Source organism: Astatotilapia calliptera, chromosome 14 (genome assembly GCF_964374335.1).
Source record: "Astatotilapia calliptera chromosome 14, fAstCal68.1, whole genome shotgun sequence".
In the NCBI taxonomy this organism is placed as follows: Eukaryota; Metazoa; Chordata; class Actinopteri; order Cichliformes; family Cichlidae; genus Astatotilapia; species Astatotilapia calliptera.
This window is the reverse complement of record NC_137435.1, coordinates 40879266-40895971: the sequence shown is the minus strand read 5'-3', so window position 1 is coordinate 40895971 and position 16706 is coordinate 40879266. Positions and strand designations below refer to the sequence as shown.

The 16706-nt window shown below is 46.5% G+C and overlaps 1 protein-coding gene across 1 annotated transcript in view; it reads right to left on the bottom strand.

The window, feature by feature from the left end:
- LOC113035865 (alpha-2-macroglobulin) overlaps positions 1-16706 on the bottom strand; it is a 66154-nt gene that overhangs the window by 7709 nt on the left and 41739 nt on the right. Inside the window, exons 26-27 of the mRNA XM_026191669.2 lie at positions 972-1128; positions 264-338 (exon numbers count right to left, since the gene is read on the bottom strand). Coding sequence (XP_026047454.2) covers positions 264-338; positions 972-1128 — 232 coding nt within the window. The remainder of the gene's footprint in view (positions 1-263; positions 339-971; positions 1129-16706) is intronic.

The window sequence follows — 16706 nt, the reverse complement described above, 5'->3', positions numbered from 1 at the left end:
AGGGCAGATACAGCAGCTTAAAAAGTGTAATTTGAGGTTTAATCTGTATACAAGATAAACCATCTCATGATGTAGAACGGTATGACAGTGGCTGAATGTGACACTGAGACACTAACGCTAGCATCTACACCTAAAGCTACGATGGTCGACAGAAATGCACACGACCAGTTTCACCTGATTAGTATTGCTGAGAAACCGTCGTGTTACAGCAACTGTTTTAAATCGGTAAATGTCCTGATTTTCAAAAGTGAAGTGAGACTTACTGTAACATTGGCGTCAAGCTCCAGCATGGCAGCAGTGATGTAGGCAGTCAGGGACACGTCGTCACTCACTCCTCCCTGTGGAAACATGACAACACCGTATGCTCACAAAACAACCACAGAGCATTCTTTTGTAATGTGTCTCTATCACCACACTGTTTAATGTGATCATCCACGAAATGTGACAGAGAAAACAAAAATGAGGCTCCTTTAAACGGTGTGATGCTCCACGAGGCAGCGCATGCATGTCCAGTGACACGAGAGCTCGAACACTCAGCAGGGGCTGTGTAACCTGCTGTTACAGTCACAGGATTCAACTTTTGGTTTTCCACCAGTGCCAAACGCCCAGACTGGAACTGTGTTTTCTAACGTTGCTACTGCTGTGCAGAAGACACTGAAATGTGTCTGCTGTGCACCAAAAATCAGAGGCAGACCAAAGCTAGGCTCCTGAAACATGCAGCTGATGAGGCCTGTGGTGCTTTAGGAGAAGCTGGAAAGTCATTGGATAGTTTAGGATATTTCCTGTGCGTGTGTGTGCGCGTGTAGCCTGCAGGCTATAGGCCATCTCCTCTGAAACTTCTATGTAAATCACTTCTAATACAGAGTTCATTTTGTGCTTTTATCTTGCAGGAGAGATTTATCCAAAGCTGAACACTTAAAGCACCAACAGCTGCTGATAAGAAAGCTCCATTTAAAGAGAGTGATTGTTACCTTCATGCCATTGTGAAAGAGCTTTCCAACTGATCTGATGCAGCCATCAGGCCGCTGGTGTTTAGACAGCCACCTCCAGGCTTCTGTAATGTGCTCGGGCTGCACGTAGATGTACGGCCGTGCACCACCAAAGGACTTCATCACGAAGGAGGTCAGCCTAGAAAGACACGCACACTTTAGAAAACCAATCTAATCGTCGATTCGTATTAGTAACCCCAACACGACCCCAGTTCCAGGACAATTACATAACAGCTTCACAGGACTCACAGCCCCGTCTGCAGCAATCATCCCTCTGAGCTCATTGGTGATACAGCAGAATTCAGCGTGTATACGAGTGCTGTATTTTCAGGAGCCCAAAAGGCTAACTGTTTAATTACTCTGACCACTAGACCACGATGAAAGTCCATCAAGCTGAAAACGCTGAGATATACATTTCTGACTTTCAGTGTCAAACAGTTACCAACACCACAGGGAGGCCACGGGAGCTGTGTTGCTGTCAGATTAACACTCGCTCTCCACTCCTTTAGCTGCTACAGATCCTCAGAAACATACCCAGCTCTTTAACCATTTCATGCTCACAGACTGCATATAAAGATGTTTGGAGCTCCCTGGTCCTAAGACAGTCACTTAAAACCTACATCTGTTGTTAAAGTACACAATGCATCCCAGGGCTCTAGAGTGCGACCAATTTGGTCGCAAATACGACCAAATTTTTCAGTGGTGCGACTAAAAAAAAATAAATTTGGTTGCACCTGTGCGACCAACTGTTCGGGTAGCAAAAAACAAACAAAAAAACCCCCCTGCAACCTTCCCTGTGGTCAACAACAGACACACTAAACCAGGGGTGCTCAATACGTCGATCGCGATCGACCAGTCGATCGCAAAGGTAGTATTGGTAGATCGCATGGCATTAAAAAAAATAGATGCCAGCCTATCATCCATCCCGTCACTTGATTGATACAGGGAAGCCAGTCAGATTACATCAGATTTTTTCTGACGCTTAGGTCGCTGCGCATGCGCAAACAGCGGCGCGAAGTGTAGTAAAACTGACAAGCTAGTCAGCGAGTTAACTCCAATTTTTAGCTCTCGGTTTTTTCTCTTAAACCTGGCCGTCAGCAGCTACTGTCCGGACTATGCATCCCTGGCTGATTCAATTCAGTGCAAGTCATCAGAGTAAACTCAGGTAATGACAAAAAATTTACATAGTTAATTGTGTTGTGAAATATTGGATATTGCGGTTATGCATGTATATACATTGTAGATATAAAGAATCCTCAATATATTTATAAATAAGTATATGTTTTGGATTTTTGTAGTGGGTAGATCATTTTGACTTGGTCATTTTATAAGTAGCTCACATGCGGAAAAAGTGTGAGCACCCCTGCACTAAACCAATCAGAGATAGTCAGGGGCGGGACCTCTCTGATTGGCCGTAGTCCAGTTGAAAGTGCAGGTGGAAGTGGGAGGTGAGTAGCTTGAATAAAGCGATATCGATTCATTAAATCCTGAATCGACTTTTAAATATAACTGTGTTTTGCCAGAAACGCCAGATTCTCAGATTAAAGCTCACAAAACCATTTCAACAACAACCAAACAGCAGATGAGAGCAGGTACACGGTGTTAAATTGTAATATTATTTTATGCCATGTTATACCCCTAGTTAAAGATTGTGAATTATTATGTAGTTTTAGTTTGCATTATTCTCCTGAATTAGAAGAAGCGGATAACTATTGCATTAGTTCAACTGATTCATCGCCTTATTTGTCTGATTAGAAGAGAACAGAACATGCTGGAGTTTTCTGCCCCATCTCAGCAGGAGCAGACAAACGGGGAGCCAAGGTTGTAGCTTAGGCGCCGTGTGAGAGAAAGCATGTGAATGTTTAGGCTTTTTTGATAAGGTGGAGGCACCAGAGGCTATAAGAGTTTGATTAATGCTCCACCATTTTGAGATCTGAGGCTGTCTGCATACAGTGTCCATCTCCCACGTGTGTGATCATTAAAATCATCGTTTGACTTAACCCGGCCGGACCAGTGTTGTTATTGTGGTTTTTTCTCTTGTCTCCATCCCCAATATTTGAACTCGTAACAACGGATTCCACACAAAGACGTAAACACAGACCCGACGCATCAGAATCAGCTTTGTCTTTCTCGGCTTTCTCGCCCGACGGTCCGTAGACGGACACGCTGTCAGAGCTCAGCGATCCTGATGCGTCCGGTCCGCGCTGTGTTTACGTCTTTTTGCGCTGATTCTGAGCTGCAGGTTTTGTCTCTCCAGCCAAAATCCACCGAGCCAGCAGCAAAAGAAGCAGCAAACTGCGCTTCACATTTGATCAATGTCATCATGAATTTTGCTGTTTTGCTTCCACGACTATTAAAATCACACTCCATGCACAGCTAGCTCTCTCTCTCTCTCTCTCTCTCTGTGCTTCAAGAACAGTTTCCGTCTCCAATCTCTGTTTTCTGTATTATTCATTCGCTTATTACCCACCAGTCTACCGTTGTTTACAGCGCCGTGGCTGCTGTCTTTTTCTTTTTCACTTAAATGACCTCAGACAAGAAAGCCTGTTTTTTCTGTTATTCAATACTGAAGAAATTTTAACTTTATATGCAGAACATTGCAGAATATTTTTAAGGTTATCTGCTATAAAAAGTCAGACCAGGAAAATCTCCTTCATGTTTTTGTTTTATTCTCAGTTACTTTCACACAAAGGCATCTGCTGTGATGTTCACAATTCTGATGAAGTCAGTACTGATAAATGATCAGAATTATAATATTTCTGACTGTCTGAGGCTAAGTTGAATCGAATCGGGACTTTGAAAACCAGAATCGAATGGATTTTAGAAATCAGTGATGATACCCAGCCCTAGTGAGCAGCCTAGGCACGACAGACGTGGATGTAGCTGTAATAGGAAAAGAACTATTGCTCACTTTTCTGTTAAGGCCTGATCCTTCTGAAATTCATAGCCAGTGCTCTGACACGGTGTCATCAATCTTTGAATGCTTTATTTATTTAAAGATGAACACGTACGGAGACATCCTCGATGATAACCTGCTCCATAGCGCTCTGGACCTTCAGTTTCATCTTCCAGCAGAACAGACCCTGAGCACACAGTGCAAATACCAAAGGGACCACTGTGAATGTTCTGGCCCAGCCAGAGCCCAGACTTGAACCCGATTCAGCATCTCCGTAGAGATCTGACGATGACTGTGCACAGACACTCCCCATCTAGCCTGGTGGTTCTGGCTCTGCAAAGCTGAATGGGAGAAACTGCCATTCACCAGTGCTGGGGGTGATGGTGTAGGATGGGTAAACTAGCAGGAGATGCACAAAGGAAGTCTCACTGTGTCAAAGTCCATGAGAGAAGGATCTGTGAGCTCAGGGGAACCTTCCTGATATCTTTATTGTTAAATAAAGTGAAAACAGTCTGATGTTTGTTTTTTGAGTAATGGTCCCCATTGGTGACCAGAGAGACAATTAAAGCAAGGCATGCTTTATAGGGCACACCTTGTGCAGTCCAGTCAGAACGTGTGTGCATGTATGACAGACATACTGGTGGCCCCCAGTGCTACCTGTCAGCCTCCCAGTTTGATACAGCCATGGTATGAATCGCTGCATTCCCAAGAACTTCAGGAACTTTACCTCTGACCTTGATGTCGAGGTCACTGGGATTCAAACTTGTCTAAGATTGGTAGTACGTCTGTAGCAGGGGTGACAACAATACCCTATCAGTGTTTTACGGCTGAAAATAAAATGGTAGGACCGGCCGCAGAGAGAACGCAAAGGTCAAGACTTTGCCAACTGTTGGGCGTCTCTGTGGTGGCTACGTCCATTTCACAGCAGGACACATCCCACACACGAGTCATTTGGTCATGTTCCTGTATACAGATGTGCTGGTCTCAACATGTCTGCAGGTGGCTACAGCAGGTTTATCAGAGTGTTTATAGTGAAGCTTTCTGCTCTGTGTGACAGCAGAGCTGATGAGACGAGTCTGAAAGCCACAGAACCAAAAACAAAAAGAAACCAGGAGGTAAGAGGCTTAAAAGCTGTCACACTGAGGGAGGTGCAGGATGCGGTGATAATTCTGTGTGACTTTGTCTCCATAGGAAACTCCTTTCACATGGTGCTGTTTGTTCATATAAACATGTGGAGGACTGCAGCGTCGACGCTTGGGTGAAGGTTTTACATCAACGCATTCACAGAAACTGTTGTTATTTTAAGTGATTTGGACAATTTTCATCCAGTTTTCTTCTGAAATTCTAATGTAACTGAACACTTGAGAGGCCTAGTTTCTCAAAAACACACCCACACACACACACACCAAGTGCCAAACTGCCCAGCACCCTTTCAAAACAGCAGTAGATTTGTTAAATCCCCTGAGGCACTGTGCTTTAAGCCCATTAAATGAAAATATTAATATTTTCTGGCACGTTCCTCATAAAGTAAATTATTAGGACGCTTGCTGGTGCCAAACACCAGAGAGGACATGCAGCGCGCGTGTGTGTGCGTGCACACGTCTACCTCCCACTGCGTGTGCTTTGTGTTCTCGTCACATCAAGTGTTCGAATTGAGCTGAAAATATTCAGTTCAACAGCAAAGCTCTGGATAAATGTTTGAATGCTTCTATAAGTGCTGATGCAACCGCAGCACCAATGTCTTCTTTGTTATGTCAGTATTTATAGGTCATCACAATGTTGTTGCCGTGCAGATGCAAAGTAAACACAGTTGAGACAGAGGCTGAGATTAGAACTGTTTACAAAATATTTACACAACAGTTTTACTTCAGTTTGTTATGTCTTGATGCTCAATCATCCAGGTAAGTAAATCAATGTGCTGTTTATAAGACTGAAGCCTGCAGTCAGCTGAGACTGAAGAAGTCACCTGATGATGACGAAACGTTTCTCCCACAAAACGCTTCGTCCAGATGAACTGAATCACCGTTTGGAGATTCAGTTTGGAGAGTTTATATATAAATTAAATAATACAAATAAAGCGTTTGGTGCTTTGAAAAGGAGGCTGAAAGGACTCCGTGAACATGTGTGCGTCGTTGCTGCGTGTGTTCACCAAACTTTGGACAAATGATGGATATCAGCTCATCCAAACACGAGCGAGCGACTGACGTCATCGATCACAGGAAACCAGAAAACAAAAAGAACAATTATGATTCGATAAAAATAAACTAACTATCGTGCACATCTGTGATCATGTTTTGTAGAAGAGCCTTTTGGCTTGCTCTCATTGGTTCCAGCATTAGGACTGAGTTTTAAGGTTAAATGGTTATGATGAGGCAGTTTGCTCCGTGTCCTCACAAAGGCAGCGAAACAAACACCAGACAGCCCACGACGAGCGCTGCGAAGATTAGTCTACACGATCGATGACATCGACTGTAAACTATAAGACTCACTGACATCAGAATTTTGTCACATACTGAGAGAGTTTATATGCAAGTTCAATAAGAAAGACCTTTGGTCTGACATCTCCCAGGTGCTGCCGGCTAAATCTCAGCTTTCTCACTCCCACTTTCCCGCACTGACAAGCTGTTTGTGTCATTACTGGTCTCGTCCAATCACCTTTTCCAGGACAATCAGCATTAATGCCGCTTACTTTAAATCTCTCTCATTCTACATCCTTCTCCTTTGCAGATGCCTTTGTCCAATCTCGTCCACGTCTTGTCACGTTCATGTCGTTGCTTGCTTTCAATTATTTCGATTGTCCGCAACATAATCTGATTCCGTCATCCTCGCCGTCCTGGAAATACTCGTATAAAAGCAGAATTCACTGATCCCACATTACGCCCGGCTTCTACCAACCAGCAGTTCTCGCTTCACCAATGCCAAACGAGCTCTAGCCTCAGCACTGCGCAATTAGACAATTTCCAGAGCTTGTTTCCGTTTTCACATCTGCAAAACTCAACTCCAACTCCCGTTGGCAAGTTTGGGTGAGAGCTTCAGCAACGGCACCCAAATTCCTCCTTCCCTGGCCTTCTATGTGTATTTAATGTGTGCACAAGAAACAAAATATCGGCAAGGTAATAATCCGATTTCAACTGTCTCTTGGTGCCATTCCCTTTAGCTTACCCTGAACACACAGCCATGATTCATCTCTTTTCTAATGCTACATAGCAGTCATCTAATTTTTGCTGGAATTTTCTCCACTTAACACCAAATCCAGGCTCCATATGCTTCTGATCTGTTCATACTAGGACTGGGCGATATATCGAGTTTTTAAATATATCGATATATTTTTATACGAGATAAGAGATGTGACAATATTGTTTATATCGATATAGTCTACTATACTTGTGGAACCACAAGTTTGCCTCTCTTTCGTCCACTTTTGTCTCTACGCTGCGTTACTCTGTCTCGCCTCTCCTTCACTGAACACAACTCCCCCTCCCCCATCGCTTCACCTGCAGGCAACGACAGGACGGACACGGCAGCTATCAAAGAGGAGCTGCTCGGTAGAGATTACTATTTTAGTGCTGCAGCGTTACTCTCGTTAAAATGACGTTAATGGCATAACTGTATTAACGAGACAAATCTCCGTTAATGAGTTACCGCGGATCGCCCCATGCGTGGGGCTGCACGGCGTCAACGCGTTAGCGTTGTGGTTAGCATTAGCAGTTACCTCGTTAACATGTTGATGCCATGCAGCTAGCATTACTTGCATTTTCACCATTTACTACAGCAAAATGAAGAGTGTGTGAAACTGTGTGCTGCATCCCAGACTGCAAAGTCTCCAGCCTCCTGCCTCGAAACAAACTACCTTACAAAACTCGTATACCATATTTTTCGGACTATAACCTTGCACTAAAATCCTTTCATTTTCTCAAAAATCGACTGTGTGCCTTATCTATGAGTTCTGGTTGTGTTTACTGACCGTGAACCGATTTTATGTGGTACACGGCGCTCAGCAATCTGTCAAAAATGCTTTGGTAAGCTACGAAGCTGCACCGCTTGATGGATTGTCGGAGTATTACGGCTACCGTAGTCAGGAGCCCTGCAGAGTAATGCATACTATGCTTCAACGTAATATTACCGTACTGTGTGTGTATAAGGACCACAACTTAGACATTCACATTACTCACACTCTCATTACACATACATATAGGATCTTGGGGGTGGGCACGATACACGGAATCCAAAGTACCATCAGGGTGTACACCCCACCCCTGGCGTCGTTGCCCACCCCTCAATTTTAAATACACGTAGACATTGAGGGCTAGCAGGAGGGACCATGCGCTTACCTGCTGCTCTCTGGCAGGTAGCTCCATGCCCTCCTGGGTTTTAAATGCACCTTAGAACACACATGCATCAACATTACAATGAGCGGGTGGAGGGAGGTTTGGAGTCTTCTCTCACCCCCATTCTCTGCGACCTGCTGGAGCGGGGGGGCTAGGAGGAGGGGTTGGCCGTCCGACTGCGGTCTGGAGTGTGGGGCCTCCCTGCTGCTGCGGAGTCGGGGCGGTCTGCCTCCCCCCACCGCAGGGAAAAGGGTAACACCACCTGGGTCTGGGTGCAGTTCCCCCCTCCAGGGGCAAGGGTACCTAGACCCGGTTTGTAGAGTACGCTTGGGGAGTGTGATCGTGTGTACAGCGTCTCTTTATGTCTGTCTCCACGTTGGTTGAGTGTGGAGTAAGTGCATATGAGAGCATGAGGGTGGGAATGGATGTTTGTATCTGTGTGTGCCTGTATGTCTGTGTCTATATGTCAGGTTGGGTGTCAGGTGCCACCTCTCTGGGGACACCTCAGGCCCTCCAAGGTATGGAGGCCTATCTCCCCCTACCACCACTTCCCCTGCCAGTGGCGGACTCCCTCAGACATCGGTGCGTTGGTGGTTCTTTGTGTCCGGGGATGGGCGTCCAGGTACACACCGGCTCACTGGGGCTCGCTCGGGCCACTTCGGAGGTGGGGTGCCCCCGGCCTCTCGGCCTGGGGCTCGGTCACTCAGGCACGGCTGGCTGCCGGCGGAGCTCACGGGCGCGTCACTGCAACTCCCCCTGGCTTCTGCTCCGCGGCTGCTGAGTGAGCCCTCATCTGGGACTCTCCTCAGCTCTTTCCGGGACAGTGGCGCGGCTGCCCCTCTGTTGGTCTTCCTTGGTCTCTTGTGTTCTGGGGGCCTCTGGATGTCTGGAGTTTTGATCTCCTCCACACCTGCTTCACGCCCTGGAGGACGGGGCTGTGGCCCCCCCACACCCTCTAGCAGATTATTACATGAAGGAACCTTTTAAAAAAAAACAAGCGCGTCCATGCTCACAGGTGTACACACGGGTGATCACACCCACAAACTACACCCTTTTTGGCTCCTACCTCAAAGCACACTGTGTTCTGTTGATCTTATGTGCTGCACAATAATGTTTAACATTTAGTATTTACTGTCATATTCCCATATATCATTGTGATGTTGTTTATTCTATTACTCTTGTTCTCTTCTGCTTGCTTTCTTTTTTCTTTCTCAGCAGGTGATCCAGGTGATTGATATATGCATTTTTTTTTCTGCCCGTTCTGTTGGTTTTTGTTTTTTGCCCTTCTCCCCCGTCCCTCTTCTCAGCTGTTTCTCTTTCCCTCTTTCTTCCTCCCCTTCTTTCCCCCAGTCAAGTCTGTCCCGTATTCAGTAAGTGAAAATAAAATAAACAATAAAAGGTGAATCAAATGGACCATTACGGCAAGGCTGGGATGGTCAATTTGGTAAAGTAAATCCGTTGGGCATCTTTCTTTGCCTTTAGACAAGAATTCTGATGCAAAAGAACCAAACGGGACAGGCAAAAAAAAAAAAAAAAGGACCACAAATGGCACCTGTTCAGAGTCACGGTTACGAAGCGGATTTCAAACTCCAGGCTGTCAGTCACGCAGTAGAAGTTGTGAACAGAGCAGCTGTGAAATCTGTCTTTGTTATTATGCTCAGCGTCTGTTAGTTTAAATTTTGACTGCACAGTTGTGAGCTTTTTTGTTATGCACAAAAACAACATTGTTTTATTTTATTTATGGAGAATTATTATTTAATAAATGCTCAATTTATTTTTGAGTAATTTTTTCATGTACATCTGTGCTGTATATTAATAAAAGTGCCTGTGTGACATCTGGGACACAGCTTTGACTAAGAACTCTCTTTTTGTTCTTACTTTATGGCTTAACAAAAATATCGAGATATATTGTATATCGCCATCCAGCTAAAGAATATCGAGATATGAATTTTAGGCCATATCGCCCAGCCCTAGTTCATACTTCTCCCGGCCAGTCCGTGTTAACAAACTCAAATTTCTAGTCTAATCTCTCAGGCCATTTATTTGGACAGGTAGGTGTCTAGGACATTAAGACTAAGGGCTTAATGTTGTAAGTCCCTACAATTATAAACAGCTTTCCTACTAACTGTCTCCAACTGGACTGCAGGTTATCAGTGACATTTTCTTCTTGCATCCATTTCAACTCTGCATCACCCTATATCCATGTGCTTGGTCAAATCGCATTTTCTTAACCCTTCCTGGTTCTGTCTTACGTTTTCTAAAACACTCAAGTCTAAATTCCAGACAATTTGGCATACAGCTGGTGGCACACTGCAAAAACTCCAAATCTTACCAAGTACATTTGTCTTTTTTCTAGTCAAAGTATCTCGTTACAGTTAAAACAAGGCACAATCAGCTACAGAGTAACATTTCAGTGAGATATACAGTAGGAACTTGCTTTTAGACAGTCCGTCTTCAAACTGGAGAATTTTCATTTGTTCCAAATGGCAGATTTTTTTTACCTAATACAAGACATTTTGGTGAGAGTGAACGCTGAGTGACCTCGCCACCCAAAGAAGAGGAAAATAATTGGTGGCAGGCTAGCGAAGCTGCAAAGCACTCAGTAAGGTAGTCGAGGATTCCATGGAGTGGAAGGAATGGCAGGAGAAGAGATCAAAGGTAATTGCGAACAATGGAAATCTTAATAGATGAATGAGGGGAACCCTCGATCAGGTAGCGACATGGCTCAACTTTGAACTGAAGCTCTGACATAGAAGTATGCTGGATATGGAGATTTGAGGTGAGGCTTGATGGTTCGCAAACCTTGCGTGAGCTTGTCTTTGAGTAGAAGATAGAGAAGGGGTGCTTGGCTGGTTAATTACTTCAGATAAGGTAGTGACAACTACTGTACTTATTTCTGAAATAAACAGAAGTGACAGCAGCAGCTTGGGGAGGGTTGATGAATTGAAAGACTGATTAGAGGTTATAAGTCATCTTCAATAATAATGACCCCCATAATCGTCAGAGAGCAGAGTGCGAGTCCACTGAACTTCATGGGAGATGATAAGCTGTTTAGACGTGGTCAGAAACCCTGAGCCAGCTTAGAGAGCGATTCTTGAATGATTGTGTTGAAAGTGGATGCTAGATAATGCTCGTAAAAGCACATGAAGGGATGTGAAGGGACGCCATGAAGAATTATGCGCACGTCGCAGTTTGGATGTCTTAAAAGGAGCGATAGAGGACAGAACCTGGCATCCCAGTGCCATGAAGGTTCGCCGGTGCTTTGCGAAGGCAGGAAAGATGGCAGAGAAACTGGCATCTCGGTGCCGGAACAGTTTGCTGCTACATCTTGTGGAAGACTGGACGAAACAGAGAAACTGGCATCCTGATGAAAGGAATGTTTTGGGGTTTTTTTGGCAAGTGATTGATGGCGGAACCTGCCAATCCAGTAATGGAAGGGTAAGCTGCTTAGGGAACGGAACCTGGCATCTCGGTGCAAAGAGCGTTTTCTGCATTTGCAAATGAGGAATACAGGACTGGCGTTTTGGTGCCGAAAGGAACATCTGCCGCTTAGCATATGAGGGCTAGATGCGGAGAAGCTGGCATCCCAGCGTTAGAAGGATTCACTGCTGCTTTGCTTTGATAAATGCAGAGAAACTGGCAACTCTATGTTAGAAAGCTTGCTGCTGAGTTTGCGAATGAGGGATAAAGAAGAACCAGGCATTTGCAAAGGTGGGATATAGGAAGAGAAGCTGGCATCCCGGTGCCAAAGCTTGCTACTGTACTTGCATAGGAGGGATAGAGGAAGATAATCTGGCATCCCGGTGCCAAACCTTGCTACTGTGCTACTGTACTTGCATAGGAGGGATAGAGGAAGAGAACCTGGCATCCCGGTACCAAAAGCATGCTGCTGCATTTTGCCAATATAGGATACGGGAAAGGGAAACTGGCGACTTGTTCATAGAAAAACTTGCTGCTGCGATTGGACATGAGGGAAGGACCTAGCATCCTGGTGCCACGAAAGCATGTTGCTGAAATTCGTGAAGGATGGATGGAGGAACGGAAACTGCCAACGCATTGGTAGAAGGTTTGCGGCTGCGGAAAACCTGGCAACCCAGTGCCTTTTTTTTTTCCTCATGCAGAGAAACTGGCCATTTTGCAAATGAGAGATGAGAACTTGGTATCCTGGGCTAGAAGGATTCGTTGCTGCTTTTTGCCATGATAGATGCTGAGAAACTGGCATTTCAGGGAAGCTATGAAGGGGTGAAGGAAAACCTGGCAACCCGGTGCCTTTTAATTTTATTTATTTATTTTGTCGATGCGGAGAAACTGGAAACCCCATGGTCAAAAAGCTTGCTGCTGCTTTTGCGAATGAGGGATAAATGAACCTGGCAACTCGGTGCCTAGGTTTGCTGCAGAATTTTGCGAAGCAGGGATGAGAGGCTGGGAACCTGGCAACTCTGTGCCGACGCTTACTGCAGAGTTTAGCAGAGGAGGGATGAGTGGACGTATGCTGCAGAGTTTAGCCAAGGAGGGATGACAGGCTGGGAGCCTGGCAACTCTGTGCCAAAGCATGCTGCATTTGCTACGGAGGGATGGAGTACTTTTTTTTTAAGCTATGCTGAGAAACTGGCAATCTGATGGTCGAAAAGCTTGCTGCTGCTTTTGCGTATGAGAACGAAGGAACCTGGCAACCCGGTGCCGAGGTTAGCTGCAGAATTTGTGAAGGAGGGTTGAGTCGCTGGGAACCTGGCAACCCGGTGCCGAGGTTAGCTGCAGAATTTGTGAAGGAGGGTTGAGTCGCTGGGAGCCTGGCAACTCTGTGCCAAAGCATGCTGCATTTGCAACGGAGAAATGGAGAACTGGCTTGCTGCTGTGTTTGCGAATCAAATCAAATCAAATCAAATCACTTTTATTGTCACATCACATGTGCAGGTACATTGGTACAGCACATGTGAGTGAAATTCTTGTGTGCGAGCTTCACAAGCAACAGAGTTGTGCAAAATACAATAATGTAAACAAGCAAAATACAAGAATGGCTACATCTGAAACTAATAAATATATGTACAATATATAATAGTGTATGCATTTCTGGATGTGTATACTAAATATTTTTCTACGTGTGTGTGTGTGTGTGTGTGTGTGTGTGTGTACACATATTTTACAAATTAAATAGAGTAAACAATAAATAAAATATATAAAATAAAATATACAGAGTTGAGACATGTGCAAAACAGTGGCATTACTGTACAGTATGGAGTGCATAATGTTAAAGTTCCAGTAGTGAAGCTGAGGTGTCTATGACGTGTTCAGCAGTCTGATGGCCTGGTGGAAGAAGCTGTCTCTCAGTCTGCTGGTACGGGACCGGATGCTGCAGAACCTCCTTCCTGATGGAAGCAGTCTGAACAGTTTATGGCTGGGGTGACTGGAGTCCTTGATGATCCTCCCCGCTTTCCTCAGGCACCGCTTCCTGTAGATGTCTTGGAGGGAGGGAAGCTCACCTCCAATTATCCGTTCAGAGCACCGCACTACTCGCTGGAGAGCTTTGCAGTTGTAGGCGGTGCTGTTGCCATACCAGGTGGTGATGTATCCAGTGAGGATGCTCTCAATGGCACAGTGATAGAAGGTCCTGAGGATGCGGGGGCTCATGCCGAATCTTTTCAGTCTCCTGAGAAAGAAGAGGCGCTGCTGCGCCTTCTTCACTGTTTTGTTTGTGTGTCCTGACCACGTAAGATCCTCAGCCAGGTGTACACCAAGGAACCGGAAGCTGCTCACTCTCTCCACAGCAGCGCCGTTGATGGTGATGGGGGTGTGTACTTCTCTGCACCTCCGGAAGTCCACTATCAACTCCTTTGTCTTTGCGACGTTGAGGGTGAGATGGTTGTCTTGACACCAGTGGGTCAGGGCGCTGACCTCCTCCCTGTAAGCCGTCTCATCACCGTTGGTGATAAGACCCACCACTGTAGTGTCGTCCGCAAACTTCACAATGATGTTGGAGTTGTTAGTGGCTGTGCAGTCGTAGGTGTAGAGTGAGTACAGGAGAGGGCTCAGTACACACCCCTGTGGAGCACCAGTGTTCAGTGTGATGGGGGATGAGGTGATGCTGCCCAGTCTGACCACCTGGCGTCTGTCAGACAGGAAGCTAAGGATCCAGCTGCAGAGGGAGCTGCTCAGTCCTAGATCCTGCAGTTTCCTGTCCAGCTTCGAGGGAACGATGGTATTGAATGCTGAGCTGTAATCTACAAACAGCATTCTCACATACGTGTCTCTCTTCTCCAGGTGTGACAGGGCAGTGTGTAGTGTCAGGGCTATGGCATCATCAGTGGACCTGTTGTGGCGGTATGCGAACTGTAGAGGGTCCAGTGAGTCGGGTAGTGCAGAGCAGATGAAGTCCCTGACCAGCTTCTCGAAGCATTTGCTTACGATGGGGGTCAGGGCTACAGGTCGCCAGTCGTTCAATGAGGAGATGGTGGAGGATTTGGGTACAGGGACGACGGTGGCCATTTTGAAGCAGGCTGGGACTACAGACAGAGAGAGGGAAAGGTTGAAGATGTGCGTGAACACTCCAGCCAGCTGAGCCGCGCATGACCTGAGGACGCGGCCGGGAATCCCGTCCGGACCAGTAGCTTTGCGTGCGTTCACCTTCCTGAAGCACTTCCGCACATCCTCCTCAGACACAGTGTGCGCACTGACGTCATCCGCGGTGCGCACACTGTCCGGTCTCATGGTGTTCGCTGTGTCGAATCTAGCGTAGAATACGTTTAGATCCTCACACAGAGAGGCCGTGGTCTGCGGTGTGCTGGTTTTCCCTCTAAAGTCTGTGATCGTGTTTAGTCCCTGCCACATACTCCGAGGGTTGTCAAACTGTTGCTCCACCCTGTCCCTGTACTCACGTTTGGCTGCTTTGATCGTCTTCCGGAGTTGGTAATGTGCGTGTTTGTAGTCCGATGTGTTCGCGGAGGCAAAGGCGGTGCTCTGTGCCGCCAGTGCCGCGCGAACATCTCCGTTAATCCAGGGTTTTTGATTTGGGAAGGATTTAACTGTTCTGGATGGGACGACATCTTCCACGCATTTCCTGATAAGTGTCCCACGCATTTCCCAGTGTCGGCTTGTGGGGGAATGTAAACAGCCGTAATAATCACTGCTGTAAATTCCCTCGGTAGCCAGAATGGCCGGCACTTAATCATCAGGTACTCCAGGTCCGGTGAGCAGAAGGATTTGACCGGGTGCACGTTCGCATAATCACACCAGCTGTTGTTGATCATGAAACACACACCACCGCCTCTGCTTTTCCCAGTAAGATCCTGTGACCTGTCCGCGCGGTGCACGGAGAACCCCGGTAGTTGTATTGCGGAGTCCGGTACCTTGTCCGATAGCCAGGTTTCTGTGAGGCAGATCACGCAGCAGTCCCGCATCTCTCGCTGGAATGAGATCCGTGCCCGAAGCTCGCACAGCTTGTTCTCCAGAGACTGCACATTAGCCAGTAATAAACTGGGTAACGGTGGTCTGTTAGTGCGCCGTCTCAGTCGAACCAGAACGCCAGATCTTCTCCCTCTGCGTCGGCGTTTGCGGCCTCCAGGGCCAGAGAACAAAGGCGTCTCAGGTGAGATGAATGGGGGTCTGCAAACGGAGCGTCCGTGTTGCAAAACTTGAACTCCGGAAAGTTATAAGAAAGACCGTCTTTTATGTCCAGTAAGGTTTGTCGGTTGTACACAAGGAGACAAGTGCTGCTCGTGAAAAAATGAAGGAAAAGTAAAATTAAACACAGGAAAAAGCCGTTGCTTGGGGGAGCTCGCGACAAGGCTGCCATACTCGGCGCCATCTTGAATCATCAGCGAATGGTGGATAGGGAAGAACCGGGCATCCCAGTGCCAACTTGCTTGAGCATTTAGCGAAAGGAGTGATAGAAAACATCATGGTGATGGAGAAACAGTAGAGCATGTAGCTAGCGACAGATTTCCAGCTTGCATTAAATGGTGTTAGGAGGAAGGAGCACAGAACTGAGTCGTCCCTGCTACCTGGCGCTTGCAGTGAAGTACACTGTAGCTTTTGCTGTTGGAGCTGCGATTTGTTTGGAAGCATGGGTACGGTACGGCGTGGCTTCTGGGTTCGGCGCTGATGTCCGTCAGCTTTTCGGCTAACTCGCCCGGCCTGTGGGCCTGTTTCAGAGCGACGTGAGGGGAGCTGCGAGTTTGGCATCCAAAGTCACTTCATAATTGGATTTAGCGGAGATAAGATGACTGGATGGATCGACGTAGTGAAAACTGCTAGAAGGTCATCAGCATTCAGTCTCTCGGAAGCGCCGCCGTGACGTTCGGTGTACTCCTTTGATTGCCGGAGGAAAAGCCATGAACGCAGAGCTTGAGTAGTTGTTCATCTGATGTGCTGCAGACAAGAGGATGTAGCGGATGGAATGGACCCTGTTTGCACGCAAACGAGAATGAACAGCTTGCAGAACTGGGGGAACCTATATGGATGACAACCGGAAGGAGCGTGTTTGGAGGTGTGGTCCCG